This window comes from Molothrus aeneus, chromosome 2, assembly GCF_037042795.1.
Source record: "Molothrus aeneus isolate 106 chromosome 2, BPBGC_Maene_1.0, whole genome shotgun sequence".
In the NCBI taxonomy this organism is placed as follows: Eukaryota; Metazoa; Chordata; class Aves; order Passeriformes; family Icteridae; genus Molothrus; species Molothrus aeneus.
This window is the reverse complement of record NC_089647.1, coordinates 40,594,754-40,618,517: the sequence shown is the minus strand read 5'-3', so window position 1 is coordinate 40,618,517 and position 23,764 is coordinate 40,594,754. Positions and strand designations below refer to the sequence as shown.

Below are 23,764 nucleotides of genomic sequence, written 5' to 3'. Positions count from 1 at the left end.
ATAAGACCCTCCAAAAAAAAAAAAAAGTCATAACCCCCCCCCGAAAAAAAATGCAGAAAACTAATTTCTGTTTGTAGTCTACAGTCCTGTAACATTCTGTGAATATTTATCCCTTTAGGCACTTCAACAACCTTTCTGAAATCAAGATTATCTTTTAGTGGAAAGCATTAAAGAGATATGCTTTAAGTTTTGGAGAGTAAGACTAAGACTACATTTTAATGATTAAAAGGTTAATAAGCTCATTAATAATAACTACAGGTCTATTATCTTCTCATTAATCATATTTCCATGTTGCAAAACCTGCACAAGGGTGGAACCGGATGAAAGACAGCACTGATCTGTTTTATTGTAAAACTTTTGTTTTGCATGTTCTGTTGCTAACTAGACATTGTGAGAATCAATGAGTCAGGGATTGGAAAGCTTTATAAAGCAAAAAAAACCTATATAAAGGTGAAGCAGGTGTGCGGCAGACTACAAAAAAGACTTCTATAAAGGCTAGTGGAAATGAGAGTGAGAAATCTCCCATTTCTCTTATTATTATGTGCAGCACTTTCTTGTGCCTTTCCTGCAAATACAAGGCAGACAAAGGAAGAAGGCATGCAGCTTATCCAGGTGAGGAAGGTAGAGCTCTGGCGAGATGTTTAGCTACTCTTGAGCATCCATGGCAGTCCGTGTAACTAGTATAGTGCAGCCAAACACCAAATAGAATTAATAACTGATAGAATATTTCTCAAAATAGGTGTGTGATGAGAAAGGCTACTTTAGCACTATCTTATTTTACTTTTCTTTAGAGACCGATTAAATTTGCTGATGCATTCACTCTGTGTTAATTTTACAAATAATTAAACTTCTGCATCAGTCTAGGGTTGGTTTGTAGTTTGGGTGGAAATGTGGTTATTTATTTGACTTGTGATATTATGAAACATAACTCCTCGTGAAGTAAGTATAGTATATTTTTCTAAACTATTACTGTCTAAAATGTGGGGAAACAGGATACAACTACTGAAATTTTATTTCCAGTAATGTATTTCAAATTACTTCCTCTAAAGGACTCTAGGTAATCTTGGGGGACAGGGTAAGTGGAGGGCTCATTATCAGAAAATTATCTATTAAAAAATGCTAATTTTAAATGCATTTCAATAGCTACAAAATATTTATAGTGATAGTACAATGGAAAAAGCTAGCATTAAGAGAAAAATATTCATACAGGCTTTAGCAAACTATTATCCATGCTGCCATAGAACAGAAAGAAAAGTAGCAACAGCTACATGACTGACTGGTGTTAGTTAAATATCTTATAAACTTCGAAAGCAAACATTATTGATTGTTCTAAGCTTTGGGTTTGTTTGGTTTTTTTTCATTAGAAGTACCTGGAAAATTATTATGGCTTTAAGAAAGATGGAGAATCTTTTGTTTGGAAAAGTAATAATGCAATGACCCAAAAACTAAAAGAAATGCAGGAATTCTTTGGGCTGGAGGTGACAGGGAAACTGGATTCTGGCACTTTGGACTTGGTACAGAAACGCCGCTGTGGATTCCCTGATGTAGCTGGGTTCTCCACCTTTGCAGGAGAGCCAAAATGGACAAAACATGTCCTGACATACAGGTAATGCCAATGGAATTCTTCATGTCAAGGCAGTGTTAAGTACAGGGTGAGTGGCAGCAACACAACTTGTTCTCTCCTGTGTTTTAAAGGATAGTAAACTACACACCGGACCTGCGTCCAGCAGATGTCAACGCAGCGATCAGGAAAGCGTTACGTGTCTGGAGCAGTGTGACCCCGCTGAGATTCATCCAGAAGGACAGAGGTGATGCAGACATAATGATCTCCTTTGCAGCCAGAGGTAAATCTCTATGTAGCCATTATGAGTTACTGCCAAGTTACTGCCTACATGGAGCAGTTGACCTGGAATGATTTCTCCCATACACAGCACATGAGGAAATCAATGTCCAGTTGAAAAAACAGACAGAAAAATATAGTTCTTGCTCAAGGTGCTATGGTTACAACTCTTGACAGGCTTTGGGGGAGGGCATAGAGGCAGATGAAGAGAAAGAGAAAGAAAATGTAGGACTTGCCAGTAGTTCACTGGATCTATACCTGCTGTGTGCTGCTCAATGCATGCATGAACCCCCAGTCAGCTGTGTTTGGGGTTTGCTCCTCAGATCACAATGACTTCATCCCCTTTGATGGCCCAGGGGGTTCCCTGGCCCATGCCTATGCACCTGGCAAGGACTTCGGTGGAGATGCTCACTTCGATGAGGATGAAACGTGGACCAAAAGCACAGAGGGTAAGTAATTAAGTTCTCCAAGCCCTTCCTGAAGCAAGTTGCACATGGAATCAACGGTGCAGTGTCTGTCTTCTCTCTTCCTTAAGTGTTTAAATTGCCACTGAATTGAAGGAGCATATGGTTTGCATAGCTATAAAAAGCCTCTGAGTCTCTGGTTTAAGTTAAGGCCCCAGTTCAGCTTCTGCCATGCACAGAGGGGAGCTTTATTTTTAAGGTGGCCCCACTTCTTCCCACTCCTCAAACCTCTTCCTGCACAGTTACCTCACTTGCACTGGCCCAGGGTCCTTCTTCTACACTGAATTCTGCAGGATCTACAGGCTATTTCCTTGTACTCCCCTATAATGATTCCATTATTTTTACCTCTGACCATAATTTCATCTCCAACCAAATTTCCCACAAGAATTTCATTTGGATTGGAAGAGCAGTTCTGAAAGCTTCTGACCTACCTTATGCCCTTCATGTTATTCAGGACAAAGACACAGCTCTCATCTCATGTGTTTTGTTTGATGTTTTCAGGCACAAACCTGTTTTATGTTGCTGCCCATGAGTTTGGCCATTCACTGGGACTTTCCCATTCCAAAGACCCCAATTCTCTGATGTATCCAGTTTACAGGAAATTTGACCCTTCAGTACTCCTTCTTCATCAGGATGATATTACTGGCATACAGTACCTCTATGGTAATTCAGAATTTTTCATCAACTACTGCTTGTAATTTCAAAGACTTCAGATGCTCTTCAGTGACAGTTTTGTGTAGTGGATATACCTCACTGAGTTCACACTAAAATTTCTTCCATAAACTGCTTCTTTTAGGATCATCTCCCAACACAAACAATGATCAAACAGAATCTACTGAGATAAAAGACCCAACTGAATCAAAAGATCCTGCACTGCCAAACATCTGCAGCTCCAATTTGACATTTGATGCTGTCACCACTTTCCGTGGAGAAATAATGTTCTTTAAAGACAAGTAAGTCAGCTTCTGAAAATAAAATACCTGAGTGTCACTTTTTAAATTATGCCCCACAGCACAGAAAAATAACTTTAATTAGCATATCAGCCATTTTAGACAGGAAGACAAGACAAGGAATCAGGAAAAGAGATGGAAAACAAAAACAAAGAGGGTGGCAGAGAAATGAAGAGAGGTAAGTATAAGGAGGAGGATGATCTTTGGAACAGGAGATGCTGTGAAAAGAGTGGGGGAAAACTTCCTCTGCAAACATGTGCTGTTTTCACTTCAGGCTGTAAGCAACTCCCAATTGTTCAGCATCTGGAGAGTTCAGCTTTGGCAAAACACATCATCAGCTCTGAGACACTTCACAGCCTCTTTACTGTCCTTGCTTTGAGGAGCTGAGGGCTTACCAGCCCTGACAAAATACCTTCTTGAAGAGCCCCTGTAGTGGGGATTTAGTCTACTGATAAAAGGAAAGGAAAATTGGCAATTTTGTTACCAAAGTCTTACCGGGCATCAGCCTTGTGAAACAGGTCTCGCTAAGCTCCACTTCTGCATAAGGGGAAATAAATGTTTTGACAAAACAGTTCATCTGACCTATTTCAGATGTCTGCATCAAGAAGAGAGCGATCCTACTATGGAAATAACTGTCTTTACATTAAGTTTACAGGGACTGTAGTGTGACTAAGTCGGGTACATAGCTGGGTTTGATCAGATAAATACTGCCCTGTTTGCCAGGATGTGGTTTCATGCAGTAGTGAGTGTGAGCGTGCAATTTTATTTAAAACCTGTTCTATACTCACACAAGGCATATTTGGCGCAAACATCCAGCAGTCAGAACAGCTGATTTTGAGTTGATATCTTCATTCTGGCCACGGCTGCCACCTGGTGTTGATGCTGCATATGAAATTTCTGAGAAAGATGAAATGGTAATTTTTAAAGGTAATATGTTGTCTTTTTATTTTCCCATGTTTTCTTCCCAAGTAGCCTAGAGAGTTTGCATTTGGCTTCAAAACCACTTAAATTCTTTCTGTAGGATTTTCCAATCTTTAATTTAGTCCAATAAATTGGTGTGTTTCAATCACAGAAATAATAAAATTATTGTCCTAGTTAATGAACGTCTATCTTATTTTTTATTATCCACATTGAAAATTTTCCCTGCCAAAATAAATTTCATTACTTTTCATCTGGGAAATTTTCTATTTAATTTAAGAATGATACTAGCATTAGTATGAAGAAAGACTGACATTTCAGTTTTCAAAAAAAGTAATGTGGAGACCTATTGCGGGTTTTTTTTACTCTAGAACCATTTTCAGTTATTTTCAAGTTCAATGATTATTTTCAAGTAACCATCAGCTTTCATGAAAAAGATTGTGTCATTCTCAGAAGAAGATTCTCACAACATGTTGTTATCAACTTTTGTTAATAGGGAAAGAATTCTGGGTTGTGAGAGGAGATACCATACTTCCTGGATACCCTCAAAAACTCTACACCCTGGGCTTTTCGAAAGATGTTTCCAAAATTGATGCTGCTTTTCATAACGGAATTGAGGGGAAAACATATTACTTCATAGCAGACAAATTTTGGAGGTAATATTTCCTGCGGTACTTTTCTAAATAGGAGCAAACATAATCACATGATCAATATCCTGTCATGATTTAGGATGCATTAATCAGACACTTTTGGTGATCTCTTTCAGTGTCACAACTGGCAGTGGAAAAATATTTGAAAGGAGGTGGAGCAGTGATTTTAGTTTTTCTTCTAGTTAACTTAACAGTTAACAGTTTGTTTGCTTATTTCTTTGTTTGTTTTCATTTAGCTGTCTTGGTCATTGTACAGCTCCACAAGTCATCTCAGGAAATCAGGCAGAAGTTCACTATCCACATATCAAATATGTTTCTGTGGAGTAAGAAGAAGAATGTCACCCACTTTCCAGTTACCAACAGATAGTTTCACAGAGTTGCTGATAAATGCCATGTACTACAAAGACTTATGTACTGTGCATGGTTATTATTTTTTTCTTTTTAATCCCATCCTGCTGCTCAAGTTTGTCTTACAGGACATAGATTTCTAACAGCCAAAGGAGGTGCTCCTGTAATGGAAGCGGTAAATAACTCAAATTATTTTAGAGGAAGAACAAAACTTCTCTTTCCTTTCACCACAATGTTCAAACAATTGCATGTACAAAGATCACTCTAGAGAATTATTCAGCCACATGTCTGTACTTCAAGCAGAAGATCAGATGTCCACATTTTAGGTCAAATTCTCATAACTTTAAGCGTTTCATCATTAAATCTCCTGTTAAGGAAATTATAGAAGGGAAAAGCTTTCACAAGCCTTCTTATTCCAGCATTGATAAATAAACTTCATCAAATATGTAATAGCTTGCTGTAAGTAACATAAGGAAATTGACTTAAAATACCTCATAACTTCAGAAAAAGCACAGATTTTTTCCTGGTAAACCTTCCTTCAGAAATATAATGTGAAAGAAATCTTTTTATAATCTATTATCACTCCTTTAGGCATGGTCTCTTAGAAAAATAAAAAACAGATTCATGGTGATGGTTCCAATATTAGGTATTCTTAGGTGGAGTAAAGAGAACCAATTCATCCATTGCAAATAATAAATAATTAATTTATGGCAAATTGTGTCTCTTTCTACACTACCAAATGACACTGAAAATCTTCAATGAACTTGGTTATCTGTTGATAGGTAGAAGATAATGAGCTGAGAGGAATTAATCATGAGTTATTTGCAGATTTCGCTGACTCCTGTTTTTTTATAATTTTTTTCAGTTATGATGAAAGAAGTCAGTCTATGGATAGGAAGCCATTACTGATAAGAGATGCCTTTCCAGGAATTAATGGGAAGATTGATGCTGTTTTTCAACATGAAAGTGAGTAACTGTTCTTGCTAAAATCTATAAGAAATGCTCAATGTGATAGGGCTGAGAGTGCTTGGGCAGAGACAGGTACTTCTACATGCTCAGAACCCACAGGATGACCAACAAGACCCTGAAGCAGTCACAAAACACTCCCATGCTTCACTTTACCCCCTTGAAAAATGGGGATGGTACACCTTTGGTGGCAGCTGCACATCTGGACAGGCCAGCTCTAAGGGAGAGACATATCTGTACTCATGCTGATGTGCACATCACACCATGAAGATCGACACTCCACACAGTGACATCCCAACAACATAAGGTATGCCTCTCAAAGCCTGTCCCTCTGACATAAAACAGTCAGAGCCAGCTTCTCCTGCAGGAGGGTGAACATTACTTAGACATGGAAATGCTGGACTAGACTTGAGGATATATTCACATTGCCACATGTCACAGCTTCCCAGTTGCCACCTTGCTCCTCATCTGCTGCTCATCCAAACCATGCAAGTTAATTGTTTCCCAGCAAATCTTACTCATCTTCAATGAGTCTCAAACGTGGTGCTGAGACACCTCACTCCCAAGAGGGCAGTGTGGATGTGACTAGCCCAGGCTGGACCTCTCTTTCCCTGCATGGCATCTGACAGCACCCATCAAGCAAGTACCTGCTCACACCTTGCTGTGCTCTGTGTCACACTCTGCTCTGTGCAATGCCTACCCACAGGTGGATAGAAATGCACCCTGCTGGGGGTTCAGCACAACTGGAGTGTAAGAGCAGATATTTTAAACCAAAGAAAGGCACAGGATGCATCTTTTGCAGAGTGACCTTGTGGGGCTCATCAAGTATACAACGCAGCACATGCACGGCTGGTTTGCTGTGGAGTGTGCTCCCATGCTGCTGGGTCATGTGTTGCAGAGGTCACACCTGGGAGTAGACACTGTTGGCAGCATAATTGTATCCAAAGGTTGCTTTGAGCTCTTTGAGGATGTTGTTTAAGTGTACTAATCTTTATATCTGCAAGATCATAATTCATCTGAGTCTGGGTTTTTATTGTTTCATTTTTTTCTAGACTCCCTTTATTTCTTCAGTGGAAGAAAGCAATTTGAGTTTGACCTTAACAAGAAGAGAGTTACACGCCTCCTAAAGACAAACTTTTGGTTTCCATGCTAATAAAATGAAATCTGTAATGGTGTTGGAAGGAATGTGCTGTTCTTGTGCTAGAAAAGCTTTTTCTTTTCTAATTATGTAGAATGTAAAGGTACTTCAGCACCAGTCAGCAGATATCAGTCCCTTACTTGTGTTTCTTTAAATAACTGAACGATATTTAAAATATTGATGTATACATATGTATGTAGTTAACATCAGGCTGGCTAGCTTACCAAATAACAATGCAGTTTCTTTTGATACAAAATTGTGATTGATTTTATTATTTCTGCCATCTTCTTGCCATACATCACCCTACACAGAGCCCTGCCATGGAGCCAGGAGTCCATGAGGAAGAGCATCTCTCTTCCTAAAGCTAGGATTGCTTTCAGCCTGTTTTAAATATTTCAAAGCTAAGCAAGAAGACTTGGCTAGTGCTGGTAGTTACAGTGAGACATACAGGGGTTCCAGAGAACAATTCCTCCCAGCCTGAGGGGTGTTGAGAGGTGGAAGTTCTTTTTTACAGTGACTGGAGACACAGTTTATGTTATGTTGGACACCTGATTATAGAAGGCTTAATTAAAGTGTGATGAATTCTACCCTAAACTATTTATTGATGCATGTCATTTCCTGTGCAGTGTGCTCTCAGGGAGGATGGAGAAGATGACCCTATTGTTGTCCCTCCCAACCTTATCTATTCTGTGAGCAAAGGCTCATTTCCACTGACACAGGAGCAGAGGGGCACATTGGCATGTAGGGAAAACCCAGACACCACTGCCCTTCCTCTGCTCCTCTCCAGTTTTCCTTGGAGTCCCCATTGGCTGGGGGACACCCGTCATGCGTCAATGAGAAAGTCCCCATCACCTCATCTTAGGGGTTGAGGGGATAGGGATCAATGTCCCACGTAAGAGTATTTGTGCATTTCATATAATTTATTTTTTCATGTTAAAGGGGACTATGGGAATGCTCAAAAATTATTGTAACCTGATTACTGGAAAGAACAAAGACAGGAAAATGACAGGATGAAGATAGATTGGGGGGGAAGGGGAAAATAGAGGGATAAGTGCATAAGAGGGATTGGTTGTGTGCAAACAGACTGCAGTCAGCTGCTTCTTTGGCCATGCCCTGCATGTTTGGTCCTGTCTTCTCAGTAAATCACACCTTATGTGTGGATGAGCTCTTCCTGTGTGAGTTTGGGTGAGCTTCAAGCTGGACTGGCTGCCGCGGAGCTTAAGAGAGCTGAACACCAGCAGCTGGAGTGTGGTGCAAGCTACAGGGACATGAATGCTCCTGGGGATACAGGAGGTGCAAGGCCAGCTGCTCTCCTGGGAGGGCTGTGTGTCTAAGAGCAGCTCCTGGGGGCTCCACATGCTGTTGGTATTTCCACGTTGGTACTTCACTGTGGGACAGAAGCTCTCATCGGGGAAGGCAAGCAACGGAGTGGGGCCGCAACTCCTGTTCATGTTTGGCCAAATGCTCCATGGTTTCTGTCTGTGATGGTCTCCGTGGCCACTCTCATGGCTCTCTGGGCCCGGGGGCAGACATGAACCAGCTGCCACTTCAATACTGCTGACATCATCTACCTGATGCTGTAGCCAGACATCGCTTGGGGCCCAGAATTATTCACATGGACAGCCAGCAAGATCCAAGGTATTAGAGAAGGTATCCTTTCTTTCAGGCATGTAAAAATATCTCTCCCAGCACCCAATGTCTCAACCTCATTAAACAACATCCCTCCAAAAAGGTGAAAATCTAAGAAAAAATAGTTATTCTATTTGATTCTGCTTCTCCATGAATCACAGAATCACTGAATGACTGAGGTTAGTTGGGCCTCTGGAGTTTATCATGTTCAACCCCCTCTGCTCAAACCCACCTAGAGTAGGCTACTGAGTCTCTAGGTGGCTTTTGGGGATACTGCTTTTGCACACAAAGGGGAGACTCCACTGTCTCACTGGAGTGGTTCAGTTTGGGCCCATTGTCTCCAGTCCTGTTGGGATAAGGTGATTGTATTCTATTTATGCATAAAATTGTACTGCAAAATTGCGATGAGATATTTCAACACACTTTATGTAACCTTTTTTCTGATGCATTTTTAAAATCCCTGGCAGCAGGGCTACTCAAATGGGGCACGCCAGTGACTGAGGAATCTTTATCTGAATTTTATCAGGGTGAAAAACGTATAATGGCATTGTCAGACTTGCAAGACAAATACTGCTGCCACACCTGCTGTAGAGGTGGCAAACAAGGCTTTGCTGTCCAAGCAGAACTAAAGGTATAATGATTAATTTTAATCACGACACCTTGAAAAAAGGAAATTAGTAGCTCTGGTCAGTGTCTGACATTGCTGAGGTCAGAGAAGTAGGTTCAAGTCTTGTAACTTGAAAGTTTCTATTGAATTTATTAAGAAATATTTCTGTGTTGTTTGTTTCTTTCTTAATAGTCTCCTTGTAATGCTCCTAATTCTGTATTTCCTTCATATTTCTGGTATGGCTTTTTGATTGGTCTTGCAGCTGCAAGTCTTAATCAGTCCTTGGTCTCAGCTAAAACAATGAAAGTTAAAAAGATGCATGAACAGCTTGGCTCACACTTAATAGTGTTTGTTTGTTTGGATTTTTTGGGGGGAGGTTGTTTTGGTTTTGGGTTTTGTTTGTTTTTTTGTTTGTTTTGGTTCCTTCAGGAAGTTTCCAGCTGTTCTGATTTGAATAGTTTTCTTCTGTTGTTCCTACTGTTAATGTTCTTCTATGGTGTCTGTGCCTTGCACATCACTTCCATTGTGAATAACTGAATGAGACCATGTTCTTTTAAATGGGATAATCTCTTCCAGCCCTGGTCTATCCAACTTTCTTTAGGAAATACGGTCTTTCAGATGAGATTATAGCTCTCAGAACAAAGCTGGCTGGTCCTAGAACTAAAGGGAACGGGGGGCCCCAAAGGATGTGGGGGGGCAGCTTCATGACCTTTCATGATTGTTTTGTAGTTTTCTGACTGTTACATATTTATCCAACTAGTTCTTCTTTGGGTTTGGTTTTTTTTTTTTTTTTTTTTGATGATTTCTGATTAGTTGGAGCTCTTTCTTTACCTATTTCTGTGCACACAGATAGTCCTACCAATTGTGAATATGAAGTCTTAGATCTGTGGCAGAAGTAGAGCTTAGCTGACTTTAGTACTGTCTGTCTTAATATAGTTTAGCTGGTTTAGTGTCAGATGTTGATATCATTTTTCTTCACAATTCTTACTTTAAAAATCTCTGGTATAACTAACAAGACAGAGTGACCATTTGAGTGAAAACAGGCTTTTGAACTAAAGGTGATTGACCTGTATTCAATATCCTGTGCTCTTTAAAAATACATTTTGAGACCTAGGCTCAGAGTTAAATACATTCTTTGTCTGTAGTACAGTTAATCCAAGCATTCCAGTTATAGTTTTCTCATCTTCTAAACACATCAGATTTTCCATGTTCTACCAATTTCTACCCTGTTTGTATAGAAACTTGAGTGAAGACAAAAGTATCTCTGACAAGGAACATGTGACTCTAGAATTCAGATCACAATAATTTCTCTGTTTTCTTCTGTGTTTTATATATACTGGTCTCATTTGTTGCAGTTTTCACCATCTTGTCTTGGAGGACATTTTGCCTAGATCTGAAAGTATATATTTGCCTTTTGCTTTTCAAGGACTCTACAGGACGACCATCAGACACAATCCAGAAGGTCCAACATGGAACTACCAACACTATCTAACCAAGGGGAAAAAAGCTGTTTGGTTCACAAGTTCTTTTTCTTGCTATTTATTGGTTTTCTTCAGTTTCACACACTCATCCTGCCTAGAAGGGACGTATGGCCTTTGATATTGTTCTTGGCAGGATTACAAATATGTGATCAAACAAGGTAGGTCTGCGGTGCTGACCTGAACTGAAAGCCATTGTGTAGTGATTTAAACACTCAGACTAAGACCAGAGAGTTTACCACCTCAGTAAACCAGACAAAGGTAACTGATAAGTGCATGTCGTAGGTGCCATTGATATTACAGAGAAAATACTTTAAAACTGACAAGGAGCAGGCTTTGTTTCCAGATTATTCTCTGGCAGCCTCTTAACTTCCATCTGGCTGCCAGGAAGAAAACTACCTTTGCAGGTTCACAAGCAGTAGCTGCCTCGTGGAGTGTTTTGGCATTTGTGCCATGTATCCAGCTGGGGGACTGTGAACCTATAGGAGTTCCAGTATGTCCCAAATGGTGCAGATCCCCAGGAAATATGCAGATTTAGTTTGTAGATCGGTGTGGACACACTGATTTCTTCTTGCTGCCTCTTTCAGAACAAGGTTTACATCTGCACAGCTTGTGTGAAAACCACTAAGTTTAGAGGCAAAGGGTTTCAAGTTGGCAATGCTGGTTCCGTAGGACATCCCAAGGCCTATCTGCCATCAGGGAAATTAAGACTGGAACACAACAGGCCAGATCCCCACCCCAGTTAACAGCCCAATTGCAAAGATGAAGAATGTAATTTGATTTTCCTGTGTTCAGGACACAGGTGCTTGGCATGGAAAGTGGCACTCCTTCCCTTCTCCTTTTACTGAAATCATTGATGATGCCATGTCTGAGACTGTGCCAGTCACTGAGGTGTAGCACAGGTGCTGCCCTGCTGTAGGACTGGTCACACTGAATTGCTTTTCTACAACAAGATAATTAGAACTGATTCAGCACCTGTCATCCTGAGCCCTATCACAGTGGCCTTTGGACTTCTGAGTGGTTTGAATTATAGAATTGTGCTCCTAACACTGCCCAGCACTGCACCCTAGTTTGTAAACCAAGTGACTGATCATTCCCTTGGGGCAGTGCCAACAGCAGTTTTATAAAGGAAATGTTTAACACTGGGTGATGTGAAGCCATGAGCTTGTGCAAACTTCAAGGAAGCTGATTTGGAGGCTTGCCTTTGGCTGTTTCATCTCACTATTAAAATGTACTTGGTTCATTCAGGGAAAACTCCTCATGAAGCCTCTAACTTCAAGCAAATATCCAGCAATCAGTAGAATTTTGCTACACAGTGACACAACTTATATTTTAACACATTAGACTTCACATGAAAAGTGACATCCTCCAAGGAAAATAGCTTGTTTCAGGATATAATTCTAGGTTTTCAGAAAGATTTTTGTTGTTTCAAAATAGATTGGAAAGACATTAGAAGATTAGGATATACATAAGAACACAGAATGGAAAGAAAATACTTCCTGTGGGAATGATGATTATTTTGTAGTGCCACCTGCTATTGAGAAAGCAGTTGCTAACATCATTGTGACAAATTGTAACAGTAAACAATTCTTTGAATTATGAGGTATCTGTTTTCATTTTTGTAACATTAAAATTACATAACTACCAAATAATGTTCCCTTTTCTACAGTAATTTCGTAGTGAGAGATGATTTAGGGAAACCCCACAATGATTCACACTGTGAATTTATTTTTGCATTATTCAGTCAGGGGTGTGGGTGGAAGTCATTAGAACATGTTACCAGAGATAGCTAGGGGAAAGGGGAAATAGCTTCACAAGTCAAATCCAAGCCCCAGGTAAGTGAGGTACAAAGTAAATCGAAATCACTGAGAGAGAAGCTTGTTCAAGGCTAGGAACTTCTGGGGAAATATGTCTCCTCTTAATGCCTCTACCTAAATGTCTTTTTCAGTTAATGCTGAAAAGGGAAACAATTCTGGGTAGAGCTCTGGCAATGCTTACATTTCTGGGAAGACTAGAGAGTGAGGAGCAGTCAGTAGAGTACCTAGAAAAGGGACATTTTGAGGTCTCTTGTCTCAACACAAGGAACGAGGGTGCAGTTTTGCTGAGGAAGAAGTGTAAAAATAAAGCAGGATTATTGCTAATACAGGCAGACACAAATGCATACTGCTTGGGTGTACACTGGAAAAACCCTTGAACGCACTGGCTTAACATCTGTGCCATCTCCTCTTCCTTAGCAGTGGCTTAGCAGATGGGTACCAGACCTAGCAGGGTGATTCAGGGTGAGAATTATCAGGGATAGGTAAATTTAAACCTTCCCTCTCTGCTTTGATTGCATGGAGACTTTCCATGTAAGCACATCTGGAAGAGCTCTGCTGTGAAGACAGGCTGAGAGAGCTGGGAAGAGAAGGCTTCAGGAACACATCACTGTGGGCTTCCAGTACTTAAGAGGGAATTATAACAAATAGGTTTAGGGACTGTTTACAGGGGTAGATAGGGATAGGTAGGACAAGGGCAAATGGTTTCAAATTAGAATACAAGAGATTTAGATTAAATCTTGGGAAGAGGTTCTTTACCTGGAGTGTGGTGAGGCACTGGAACAGTCGCCACAGAAGTTGTGGATGTCCCAACCCTGGAAGTGCTCGGGACCAGGCTGGATGGGGCTTTGAGTAACCTGGTCTAGTGGAAGGTGTCCCTACCTATGGTAAAGAGGTTGGAACAAGATGGCTATTAAGGTTTCTTCCAATTCAAGCCATTCTACGATTCTAAATTTCTGTGATTTTAAACAAATTCCAGGCAGGGACAGTGTGTTTGGAGTTGTCCAGATCTGATACCCTGATACACTTGAGGCTGCTGCATCTCCCTGGCCCCAGGTCCAGCAGTGAGGTTGTGCCTGTACCCCAACAGGTACATACACATGTATATATGTACCCAATGGACTTGTGGGCACCCTGGTGTCCTTGCAGTCACAGCACCACTGACACAGGGGTCTTCAGGCCCAGCCCCACCCCAGAGGCTCTCACTGAGATCCCCCAGACATTATAGAGCCCCTCACACAGAAAAATAATCTGAAATGGGGTTTAGCGAGAGGCCAGGACAGTGCCAGTCAAATGCAGGTACAACACAATGGTCATGTGAGAAAAATGAGGAACTGTGCAGACCCCACTTGGCACTCAGTAATAACTCTCATGAGATTTTGTCCTCTGAGGAGGTCTCAGTTTCATTTTGGCATTCATTTTTGGTCTCTTTGGTTTCCTTCTGTTGGGATTTGTCCAAAGACAAGTGCCTGAGAAGGAGAAGATGCCACTCCACAGGAAAGCAGATGACTGAAACCTGTCCTTCCCTTGAGTGTGGGTTCAAGGGAGCCGTGCTGAAGGACACACAGTAGGAAGTCAGAGCAGATGGTGAAATGGGAGATGACTTTGTAACCCATCACCATGGAAATTCCCAAGACAGGGGGACACCACTGCTTCTGTTTCCTCTTCCTGATGCTGCTTACAGTTTTTTACTCCTCAAATGCACAGAGCTCCCACAGCTAGTGCTGGAGTTCAGGATTTTCTAGTCCTTCCACTGACTGCTTTGGAAAGTAATTTATTTAAAGTGTCAAAAAAAAAATCCAGTAGTCCTCTCTGACCCTCTGCTCAACTCGGTATCCTCTTGATCACATTAAAATATGGCCACAGACCTTGCACAGAAATCTGCAAAGCAGAAGAAACTCAGTGAAAGCCACAGGATTTCTTTATGTTCCTGTCTCAGCCACCAGATGCATCTGATTAATGCGCTTCCCTTGTTTGCATGTATCTGTTTAAACATGTCTACGATGCCTTCAGAAAATAACAAGGAGAAGATAAAAGAAACAAGAAGCTAGCTACTTCTTATGAAAAAAATAAGAAGTGAAGCTATTGAATCAGGAACAATATTGACCATCCTAAAGAAACACAGGAACAAGAAAAATTTACAGGGATATAAGACTAGTCTAGAAAGAGAGTTAGAGAAGTTAAGCAGCATTTCACAAATCCCAAAATCCTTTGAGTTGTAGCTACGTCTTTGGAGAAGTATCCAACACACAAAATTATTTTCCTACATGTCTCAAGATGGAGTAAGAATAAACAGTAAGTAAGTCTCCTTGGACTATGAACCATGAAGTTGAATTTCTTTAGTCTACAACAGCTGTACCCTTTGAGGAATTCTTTTCCTAGTCATTTAAAATCCCAGCTTCTGCTTTTGAAGTGTCCTGTATTAGCTCCAATCAGTCACTCCAGGCAAGCTATGAGACTCACATTAGAAGGTATAAGGCAATTTACTTTTCCAGGAGCAGTATAAGCTCTGCTGAACCTAGATGCAATTAGAGGGTGATACACTACAGTGAGTGTAACTTCTCATGTGAAATAGATTCTTTTTCATTGTATTTGGGAAAGTAAGTGAAGAATTTCCCAGCATAATTAAAATAATGACATTTATTTCTATTTCTCCCTCTCACACTAACACTTACTGTTTCTCTTTTAAGGTTTACGAGGAGGGTCTTTACCTCCAATAAGGACAGAAACATCAAAACCATCCTGAAAGATGTTCAGCCTGTACCTGACAGCCTGCAGAGTTAGCAAACACACATCCCCTTCAGGCCAATTACTCTGATGCTTGCAGTTAGAAATGTTTTCCTCAGTTTAGGAGTCTATACTGTCCAGGATATTTAAACTCTTCTTACCACTGTTAGGGATCTGTCCAATACAGTCAATGTAGAACGAAGAGCAATTCTTCTCATCCTGAAGTCCATGTCATGTGGTCAGTTGAATCACTCTCTAGAATTCATTGTCCAAAAAAGGGGAACTTGGAGACCTAAATAACTTACAGATATCGACACAACATAACACTTAAAGCAGATTTCACCTCAATACTCGTTTGCCTGTACTTGAGACACCCACTCAGGGCTGGCTGCCATGGCACAGGAGGGAGCTATGGAGACCTGCATCCTTCCAGGGCAAATGCTGATCATTTGTGATTCCCTAGAGAATTTCAAATAACACTAATCTTCAGGCAGCTGAATCCCAAACCCCATATATAAACTTAATCACTCTTGTTTAAGACCACAATAGGGTCTTGGAGACTGGAGGCTGCTAAATTTTTTTTAAATACCTCCTTATATTTATGAGCTTTTATCATGGCTCCTCTCACTCATCCTTCCATGAAACAGTGATCACAGGGTAAAAAATGGTTACTTTAATCTTCTTTTTCCACACTGATGAAAATTCTTGCTGTCTTTCATGGTGTCTTTTCTATCATCTCGCTCTGCCTGAATTGAAACACACTATTCCAGCAGAGACCTTATCCATGCTGGCAAGAGTAGAAATGTTCCTTACCATACAAATGGGAACCCAGATTACACATTCTAGTAGCATGACCAAAATTGTAAATATCAGTAAAAAAATATTGAATCATTTTAGCACTCACTTCTGCTAATATCATGAGATTGTTTTAGATAGAACTGTTAGATAACTGTTAGATGACGGTCTTCCTGGAGTTATGCTGCTGGTTATTCAATAAAAAAGATTGGTTCTTTGTACTGTCATTTTTATCTTGATATTACATATTGTTACATAATATTATATAGTTTGTTTAAGATTAAATCATGTGTAGCATATGAAGCATGATTTGAATAATTATCGTACAATTTATTAAGTTGCTCTTAAATCTTATTTCTCATTATTTCTCCAGTTTGTCAAAACCTTGTGCCATAAATAGTCTAAATTCATGATTAAAAAAAAATATGAAATGTAGCTCAAAATTTTACCTGAAAAACATTTCCTAATTTGTTAAATATGCTATAAAATTACACAAACCAGAAGACTTGGGCAAAATAAGGATAGTAACATTAGTTAAACACCTTGCATCACTACCTGATGATGAAACTGCTATGCATCATTTTAGTAATCAGAGGATATTATACAGCATGAGTCAGGCTGTCACTGATTTATTATCAGCTATATAAACACAGCTGAGAAGTGTGCTCAGTAGCTCAAGAGTGAAACTGAGGCAGACAGCCTTAGATGAGGATGAAGACCTTTGCAATTCTCCTGTCACTGTATGTGGCCGTCTCCTCCACATTTCCTGTGGCTCCAGAAGCAGAAGATGAAGGAAAAACCCTACAGCTTGTAGAGGTAAGTGTTTTTTCAGTGCATATCTAAGGGAAACATAAGGTATTCTGAGAGATAACTGTAATTGCAATTCACAGAATATGGGTGGAAACTAAAGATGTGCCATTTTGGAGAGGTTTTAGGAGAAAGTTTTTCCTATCAGCCTTGAAAGTGTGTGAAAATTGCAAGGAGCACATTTACTCAGAAATCATCTGAATATTATATACTTCATTTTTGGTGTTGCCAGTAAAGTAATAACAAAACTACTGAGGTGTGAGTTCTAGCAGGAACAGTCAAATTCAGCAGCAATTTACATTTCAGAATGTGCTTTGAAACTTGTGATATGACTGCTCTTAATAATATAAGGAAGGAAACTTGCTTGAAGCAGGCATGTTTTTCCATGTTTTGACTGGAGATCTCTTGCAGAATATTTTGAAAAAAGGGAACTAACACAGACACAACATAATTTGTTGTAGACAAAATTCTTGAAATTCAGTAGGAAGGTCTGAGTTTCTAGTATCATAGAATTTATCTGTAGCTAAAAATAAAAGGCATGATTCACCAAACTGCTTCGGTCGGAGTCCCATTTGTGTGGAGTCTCACTGCCAGCCTCAATTTCCTTCCATGAGACCAGTTATAAGCTTCCTTGCAATATTTGTTGTTAGAGTAATTGATCACAGTAAATAATGTAGAATTAGTTATTAATAGTAAATATTAGACTTTTCAAGACATTTCTTGATATATTTCATCAATGAAACAACAAATTCAGAAAACCATAGGAAAACTGTACTAAAGGAAGGTTGTTGTTGGTCCTGGTAAACACAGGGCATGTCAATATGGGAATAGTTTAAGATTACTTAGTAAATTTAAGTGTAACCAAAAGCAGTACTGGTAAGTCACAATGCTCTCTTTTTTTTTTTTCTTAACTCTGATTCAGAGTTACCTACAGAATTTCTATGACCTTCAAAAGGATCCCCATCCCCATTTAAGAAGTGGTGGTGAAAACCCCCTTGCTGCAAAGCTCAAGGAAATGCAGTCATTCTTTGGACTAGAAGTGACTGGAAGACCTGATCTTGACACATTGGAGGTGATGAAAAAACCCAGATGTGGTGTACCTGATGTGCAGAGATATGCGTTCACACCAGGGAATCCCAAATGGAAAAGAAATAATCTGACATACAGGTAATCTTTCTTAATCTGGTTCAAAAAGGTATAAATCTAGCTCATGAACTTTGGGGTGGGGGGGTCTGAAGGAATCATATTATGCTATATATGAACATGTGGAATGATTTAGTGACTTCTGGAAGAAAACAGATACTTTAGAAGGCACTATCTAAAACAAAGCCTTTATTAATTTTCATTCACAAAAGATACTACATCTAAGATTTTTGATTTTTTTCTCAAGTAATTATATTTCAGCTAAAATGCTGACAATTCAAATATTTCCTAAGCAATGTATGATGTGTTGGGTTTTCTTTGAAGGATTTTGAATTACACCCCAAAGATGAGACGAGCTGATGTAGATGAAGCAATCAGAAAAGCTCTCAATGTCTGGAGCAACGTGACGCCATTGACATTCCAAAAGGTTGAGGACAAAGTAGCAGATATAATGATCTCCTTTGCTTATAGAGGTAACAATGATAATGCAGCATATTAAATACCCATCTGAAGTTATGGAAGCAATTCAGGACTTTAACTAATTTTTTCCCTCTTCATTTTAGACCACCGTGACAATTCTCCTTTTGATGGTCCCAATGGACAGCTGGCTCATGCATTCCAGCCTGGTGAAGGTCTTGGTGGAGATGTGCATATGGATGAGGAAGAAGCTTGGACAAAAGATGGAAGAGGTAAGTTTTGTAGCTGAATCTATATAGTTTAAACCTCATATGGTCTTACCTCACATGATATTTACTATTTAATGAGCCTGGTTACAGGCAGAAAAGTGAGCAAAAGAGACAGAGCTTTTAATTTATAATTGCTTTCCCTTTGTCATTGTTTTTCACTGCCACTTTTACGCATGAACTTGCAGAAAATTGATTTTTAGATCATAGTGGCATTTACAATGTCATATAAATATTTACATCATAATGTTTCATAGTGATTTTAAGGTTAGCACTTTAAAATACTTTTTTGTTCAGAGGAAAGCTAAAATTTGGATACAGGGAAATCTGTTGGTAGACTTCTGAAGGCAAATTCTTTTTCTTAACCTAACACTTCAAAGTTTAGTGCTAACTAGGGTGTTCCAATTATCACCGAAACTGTAATCTCCTTGTTTGTTTTTAAGTTCTTTTTTCTGTTGGATCACTGCCAACAATCCCTCATCATGGGCATGATCCTTGATGTGAGCAATTTATGTGATAGCAGGGAAAACAACTCATGCTTAAGACAAAAGGACTCTAGAGAAATAACAATGAGAACACAATTAAGGCCAGACATTCTTTACATACCCATACAGGTCTTCTGTAAGAATGTTTTTGTGTTTTTATGATGATAGGATTACTTACAGTCTCTCTTGTACCTCTAGTGTATACTAGTTTCCCGTTTAGTCAGTCATGACAAGTATTGAAACAGATTTTATGCTGTTTCATATGGTTTTCATCCTACAGGCTACAATTTGTTCATTGTTCTTGCCCATGAGCTTGGCCATTCACTGGGTCTGTCTCATTCAAATGATCCTGGAGCACTGATGTATCCAACTTACTCCTACACTGACCCCAGTGAATTCCGTCTTCCTCAGGATGACATTGATGGAATTCAGGCCATCTATGGTAAGAAATAATATATTTATTTAATATTTCTACTTGGGAGGCTGGTAAAATAGTAAAATGAAGGTATTTAACATTCCACCAAAATGGGAAGTTTATCAGTTTCTGAAAAATAGATAACAAAAGGGAGAAAATTCCTGGAAGCTAACTTCAGCTAAAGTCCAGTTCTTCAAAAATCTCATTTTGAAAAGAGGAACACAACTGGTTTTATCAATATTATAATTCTGCATTTAATGACAGACTCTTACTTTGAAATTATATCCTTTTTCCTTCCGTATAAAACATGTTTTCTGGGTCCTCAGAGAGCTTTTGAACACTCTCCTTATATTTCTCTACAATTAATGATAAATGTTCATCCTACAGGACAGTCTAATGCTGCTGTGCAGCCAACAGGACCCGTGACTCCAGAAGCTTGTGACCCAAATTTGACATTTGATGCTATTACTACTCTACGTGGAGAAATATTCTTCTTCAAGGGCAGGTAACAACAATAAGCATACATGTTATTTCTTTAAAATATCCAGTAGTTAAAAAAAAATCCATGAGGGAAAACTGTCCATTTGGAATGTAATACAAAGAGAAGAATCACTAGAAGATCCTTCTCAGATCATTAATCTGAAGAGCCCTATTTGAGAAGAGCAGGGAAGGTGACAGGAGCTTGTAGGTTGTTTACCAACTATTCTATCACTGTGCCCACCACTGTGACACACTTATCTCTGAAATTGATTCAAACAAACAGCAAGGCAAGAGCACTCATGTATCTGTCAGCAGTGTGTCCATGGGTCCCACACTCATCCTCAGTACAGGAGCAGGGACAGAAGTGAAAGCACTACCAGGGAGAAGGATGTCTGAGCCTTATTGCCCTACAGAGAAGCAGGTCTTATATTCAATTTGCTGAATTTTTAGCACATAATTGAGGCGCTGAAATTACTAATGTCCTTGCTCCAGATTTCTTTTACACTCAGTGGACAGAGGTATTAACATCTCCTCTCTGTTGTACTCCAGAAGCTATTAATATTTATTTCAAATTTTTGATAGGAGCGAAATTATTTTATGACTTAAATTTTCTTTAAAACAGATACATGCTGCGCAAGCATCCCGAAAGGACAGAGACAGAGCTCAATTTTATCTCACTGTTCTGGCCAAGGTTACCATCAGGAATTCAAGCTGCTTATGAAAACGTTGAGACAGATGACATTACAATTTTTAAAGGTATTTTAATCAGAAGGTCTCTACTTTTTCTGACCCTTTACTTCCTGCTTCTTATAAACTGTACAGTTAGAGAAGTTAAAGTGTTTTTAAGGAAATTGAACAGATAATTTTACAATTCTGAAAACAATTACCAGAGGGTCATATTGCTGTAACAGATCTCCAGAAGTCATACTCTAGAAAAAATTCCCCTCTGTTATAGTTAATGCCCTGAAAAAACAAGTTATGAAAAGAGCTACCCTTTTTCAGGTCTAGTTGTCTTCAGGTAACAGCACTTCCTTTTGTGCAGAAGGATTTTTACTGAATTCATTTAACAAATACAGGCATTTTTATATTACAGTTACTGATACGTTTATTGGCATTTGTTGCATTTTGGAAAAAAAAAAGAGAAAAAAATGTTGGTCAAAAATTCTACTGTGAGAGAAAAATTGTTCACTGAACTAACAATCAGTCTTTCTTTTTCAAGGTCTCAAATACCCTTCAAATATCTCAGATGAATTCAATATGCAATTGCTCTAGTGCATGACCTATTACCATATTCATTACCTATTACCATATGTTCATTGCATCTAAAATTACCAAAGCATTTTGATTAGACATGTGCTTTTCTTAATAGTTTCATTTGATGCACATTGCCTAGTTTTCAAAACATTATATGGTTCTATAATCAAATAGCTTATTACAGGAATTTACCAAAATCAATATCCCAATCCAAGGTCAATGGTTTAACTCTTCAGCCTCCAGCCTTCTCCAAGTTGTTTTCCTGAAAAATACCTTATATTCATTTTTTTAAATTCTGGGGAAAGCTCTATCCAACACACCTTATGATTCTAATGTTTTACTCATAAAAAAAGCCATTTCCACTGTCTTCATTACATAGTCCCAGTGTAAGAATTAGAAACATTTTCTAAAGTAGTAAACTGAAAGGAAAAATACTGACATCTAGACACATTGTTTTCCAGACATCTAAAACACAAGTAAATGCTTTTATAAATAGCAAAAACAAATGAAACTTGCTCCTATTTTTCAGAGGATAAATATTGGGTCATCAGGGGATATGATGTTCTACCTGGCTATCCCAAACCGATCTATCGCTTTGGGTTCCCAAAGACTGTCAAAAGGGTTAATGCAGCTTACAACGATGAAGCCACAGGGAAAACATACTTCTTTGTAGCTGACAGATACTGGAGGTAAGATTTAATGTTCATTTACCAGAAGACATGTTTTCATTTCTCTGGGGACTGATGTATTACTATATAGTTTGAGTGGATCAATGTTTAAACCAGGCATATTCTAGAAATTTAGATTCTTTGGATTTTTAAAAAAAATTAGGAATTTCCTAGAAAATGTCACCTTTTCATCAGGATTTTTTTTTCCCCAAACATTAGACTCCTGTAGCAGGATTCTAAGTACTTTCACCTGAATGAAAAGCTACCCAATAAAAAAAGAGTAAATTTCCAGTAGATTGCTCACTTTTGTTCCATGACAGTTCTGCTTTTTTGTGCTATGCTGTGATAGCATCCACTTTTAATTCACTTTTCAAACAAAATGAATCATCAGTGCAAAGTGCTGTAATTAAATTCCTCTATGAAGCAATTATAAGTATTCTCCAATGTTAAATTTGCTTGTGTTTCTAATTGAAGCTCATGACAAATTTCAGAGAGCAATGTTTTTCAAGTCCATCAGTGACACTAATTCAGCTATGGTTCAGGACTGTGCAACTGTCTTCTCTGAAATGTTATGTTCTGTTTTTATCTTGAACTGGATATCCTTGAAATAGAAATTCATTTTATGTGCAAGTCATGGCCAGGGCTCTGCTAGTCCAGAAATACAGAAATAAATTTCTGAGCTGTGTTTCCCAGGGTCCCTGGGAACATTGTGACAAACTTTACCATAGGTAGGATTTTCAAATCTTAGTTGAATCTCCAAGAGAAACTTAAGAAGAAGAATCAAAAGCTACTGAAGTTAATCTCTATGAGACTTCTTAGTAACAGTAGTGTGTAAGAATTTGCTTTTGACTTTCAAAATAATGTCTGCTTCCTCATAAATTGTAATGACATTTCTTCTTCTAAGATACGATGAAAATAAAAAATCCATGGATCATGGGTATCCCAGGAAAATAGTCTCTGACTTTGGAGACATTGGCAGGGTGGATGCTGCTTTCCAGAAAGATGGTGAGTGAAACTTACCTTTAAACTGTGCTTATGTGAATATTTGGGCTTCTACAAGTAGAATAATTTTTTTTCAAAAAGCTGCTATAACCTTAATGAAAAGAAAATGAAAAATATCTGGCATACATGGACTGTCTATAGTGGGGATTTTTTTTTCAAATGAAATTTAATTGGATTAAATTTTACTTCTAGGCTATGTGTATTTCTTCCATGGAACAACCCAGTTCCAGTTTGATCCTCGTGCCAAACAGATTGTTCGAAAAATGAAGAGCACCAGCTGGTTTAATTGTTAATTGCAATGTTTTTCCATGTGCACACTGTATTTTTTTATCTGCTGCATTTTTCAGCATTTCATGATTCTCAGGTCAGAACGGATTTCTGTTCAAATTCTATGGCAGTATACTCTTAATAATTATTTATTTTAAGCCAAATAATTTTATATAATTTATCAAAACTTCTCCTGTTGTGGTCAAGTTTCCTAATAAATTATGTTTCTCATATAA

At 38.8% G+C, this 23,764-nt stretch overlaps 2 protein-coding genes across 2 annotated transcripts; both read left to right on the top strand.

Annotated features, from left to right (window-relative positions):
• Positions 1-504: 504 nt before the first annotated feature.
• Positions 505-7,289, top strand: LOC136570261 (stromelysin-1-like). The gene is made up of 10 exons (XM_066570776.1): positions 505-612; positions 1,365-1,606; positions 1,696-1,844; positions 2,164-2,289; positions 2,806-2,967; positions 3,101-3,257; positions 4,048-4,181; positions 4,669-4,828; positions 6,036-6,136; positions 7,189-7,289. Exons 1-10 carry the CDS (start codon positions 505-507, stop codon positions 7,287-7,289), a joined length of 1,440 nt encoding a protein of 479 aa, XP_066426873.1.
• Positions 7,290-17,020: 9,731 nt separating this feature from the next.
• LOC136570251 (interstitial collagenase-like) lies at positions 17,021-23,764 on the top strand. The gene is made up of 10 exons (XM_066570765.1): positions 17,021-17,140; positions 18,054-18,298; positions 18,599-18,747; positions 18,838-18,963; positions 19,723-19,884; positions 20,245-20,362; positions 20,960-21,093; positions 22,121-22,280; positions 23,164-23,264; positions 23,454-23,764. Exons 1-10 carry the CDS (start codon positions 17,030-17,032, stop codon positions 23,552-23,554), a joined length of 1,407 nt encoding a protein of 468 aa, XP_066426862.1. The 5' UTR covers positions 17,021-17,029; the 3' UTR covers positions 23,555-23,764.

What these genes read in the sequence shown, in the direction of transcription:
- LOC136570251 (XM_066570765.1), top strand. Translation starts at nt 17,030, where the DNA reads ATGAGGATGAAGACCTTTGCAATTCTCCTGTCACTGTATGTGGCCGTC. An exon ending in AAACCCTACAGCTTGTAGAG is followed by an intron (nt 17,141 to 18,053) that starts GTAAGTGTTTTT and finishes ACTCTGATTCAG; the next exon opens with AGTTACCTACAGAATTTCTA. An exon ending in TTGGACAAAAGATGGAAGAG is followed by an intron (nt 18,964 to 19,722) that starts GTAAGTTTTGTA and finishes TTCATCCTACAG; the next exon opens with GCTACAATTTGTTCATTGTT.
- LOC136570261 (XM_066570776.1), top strand. Translation starts at nt 505, where the DNA reads ATGAGAGTGAGAAATCTCCCATTTCTCTTATTATTATGTGCAGCACTT. An exon ending in GTGGACCAAAAGCACAGAGG is followed by an intron (nt 2,290 to 2,805) that starts GTAAGTAATTAA and finishes TGATGTTTTCAG; the next exon opens with GCACAAACCTGTTTTATGTT. An exon ending in ATAGCAGACAAATTTTGGAG is followed by an intron (nt 4,829 to 6,035) that starts GTAATATTTCCT and finishes AATTTTTTTCAG; the next exon opens with TTATGATGAAAGAAGTCAGT.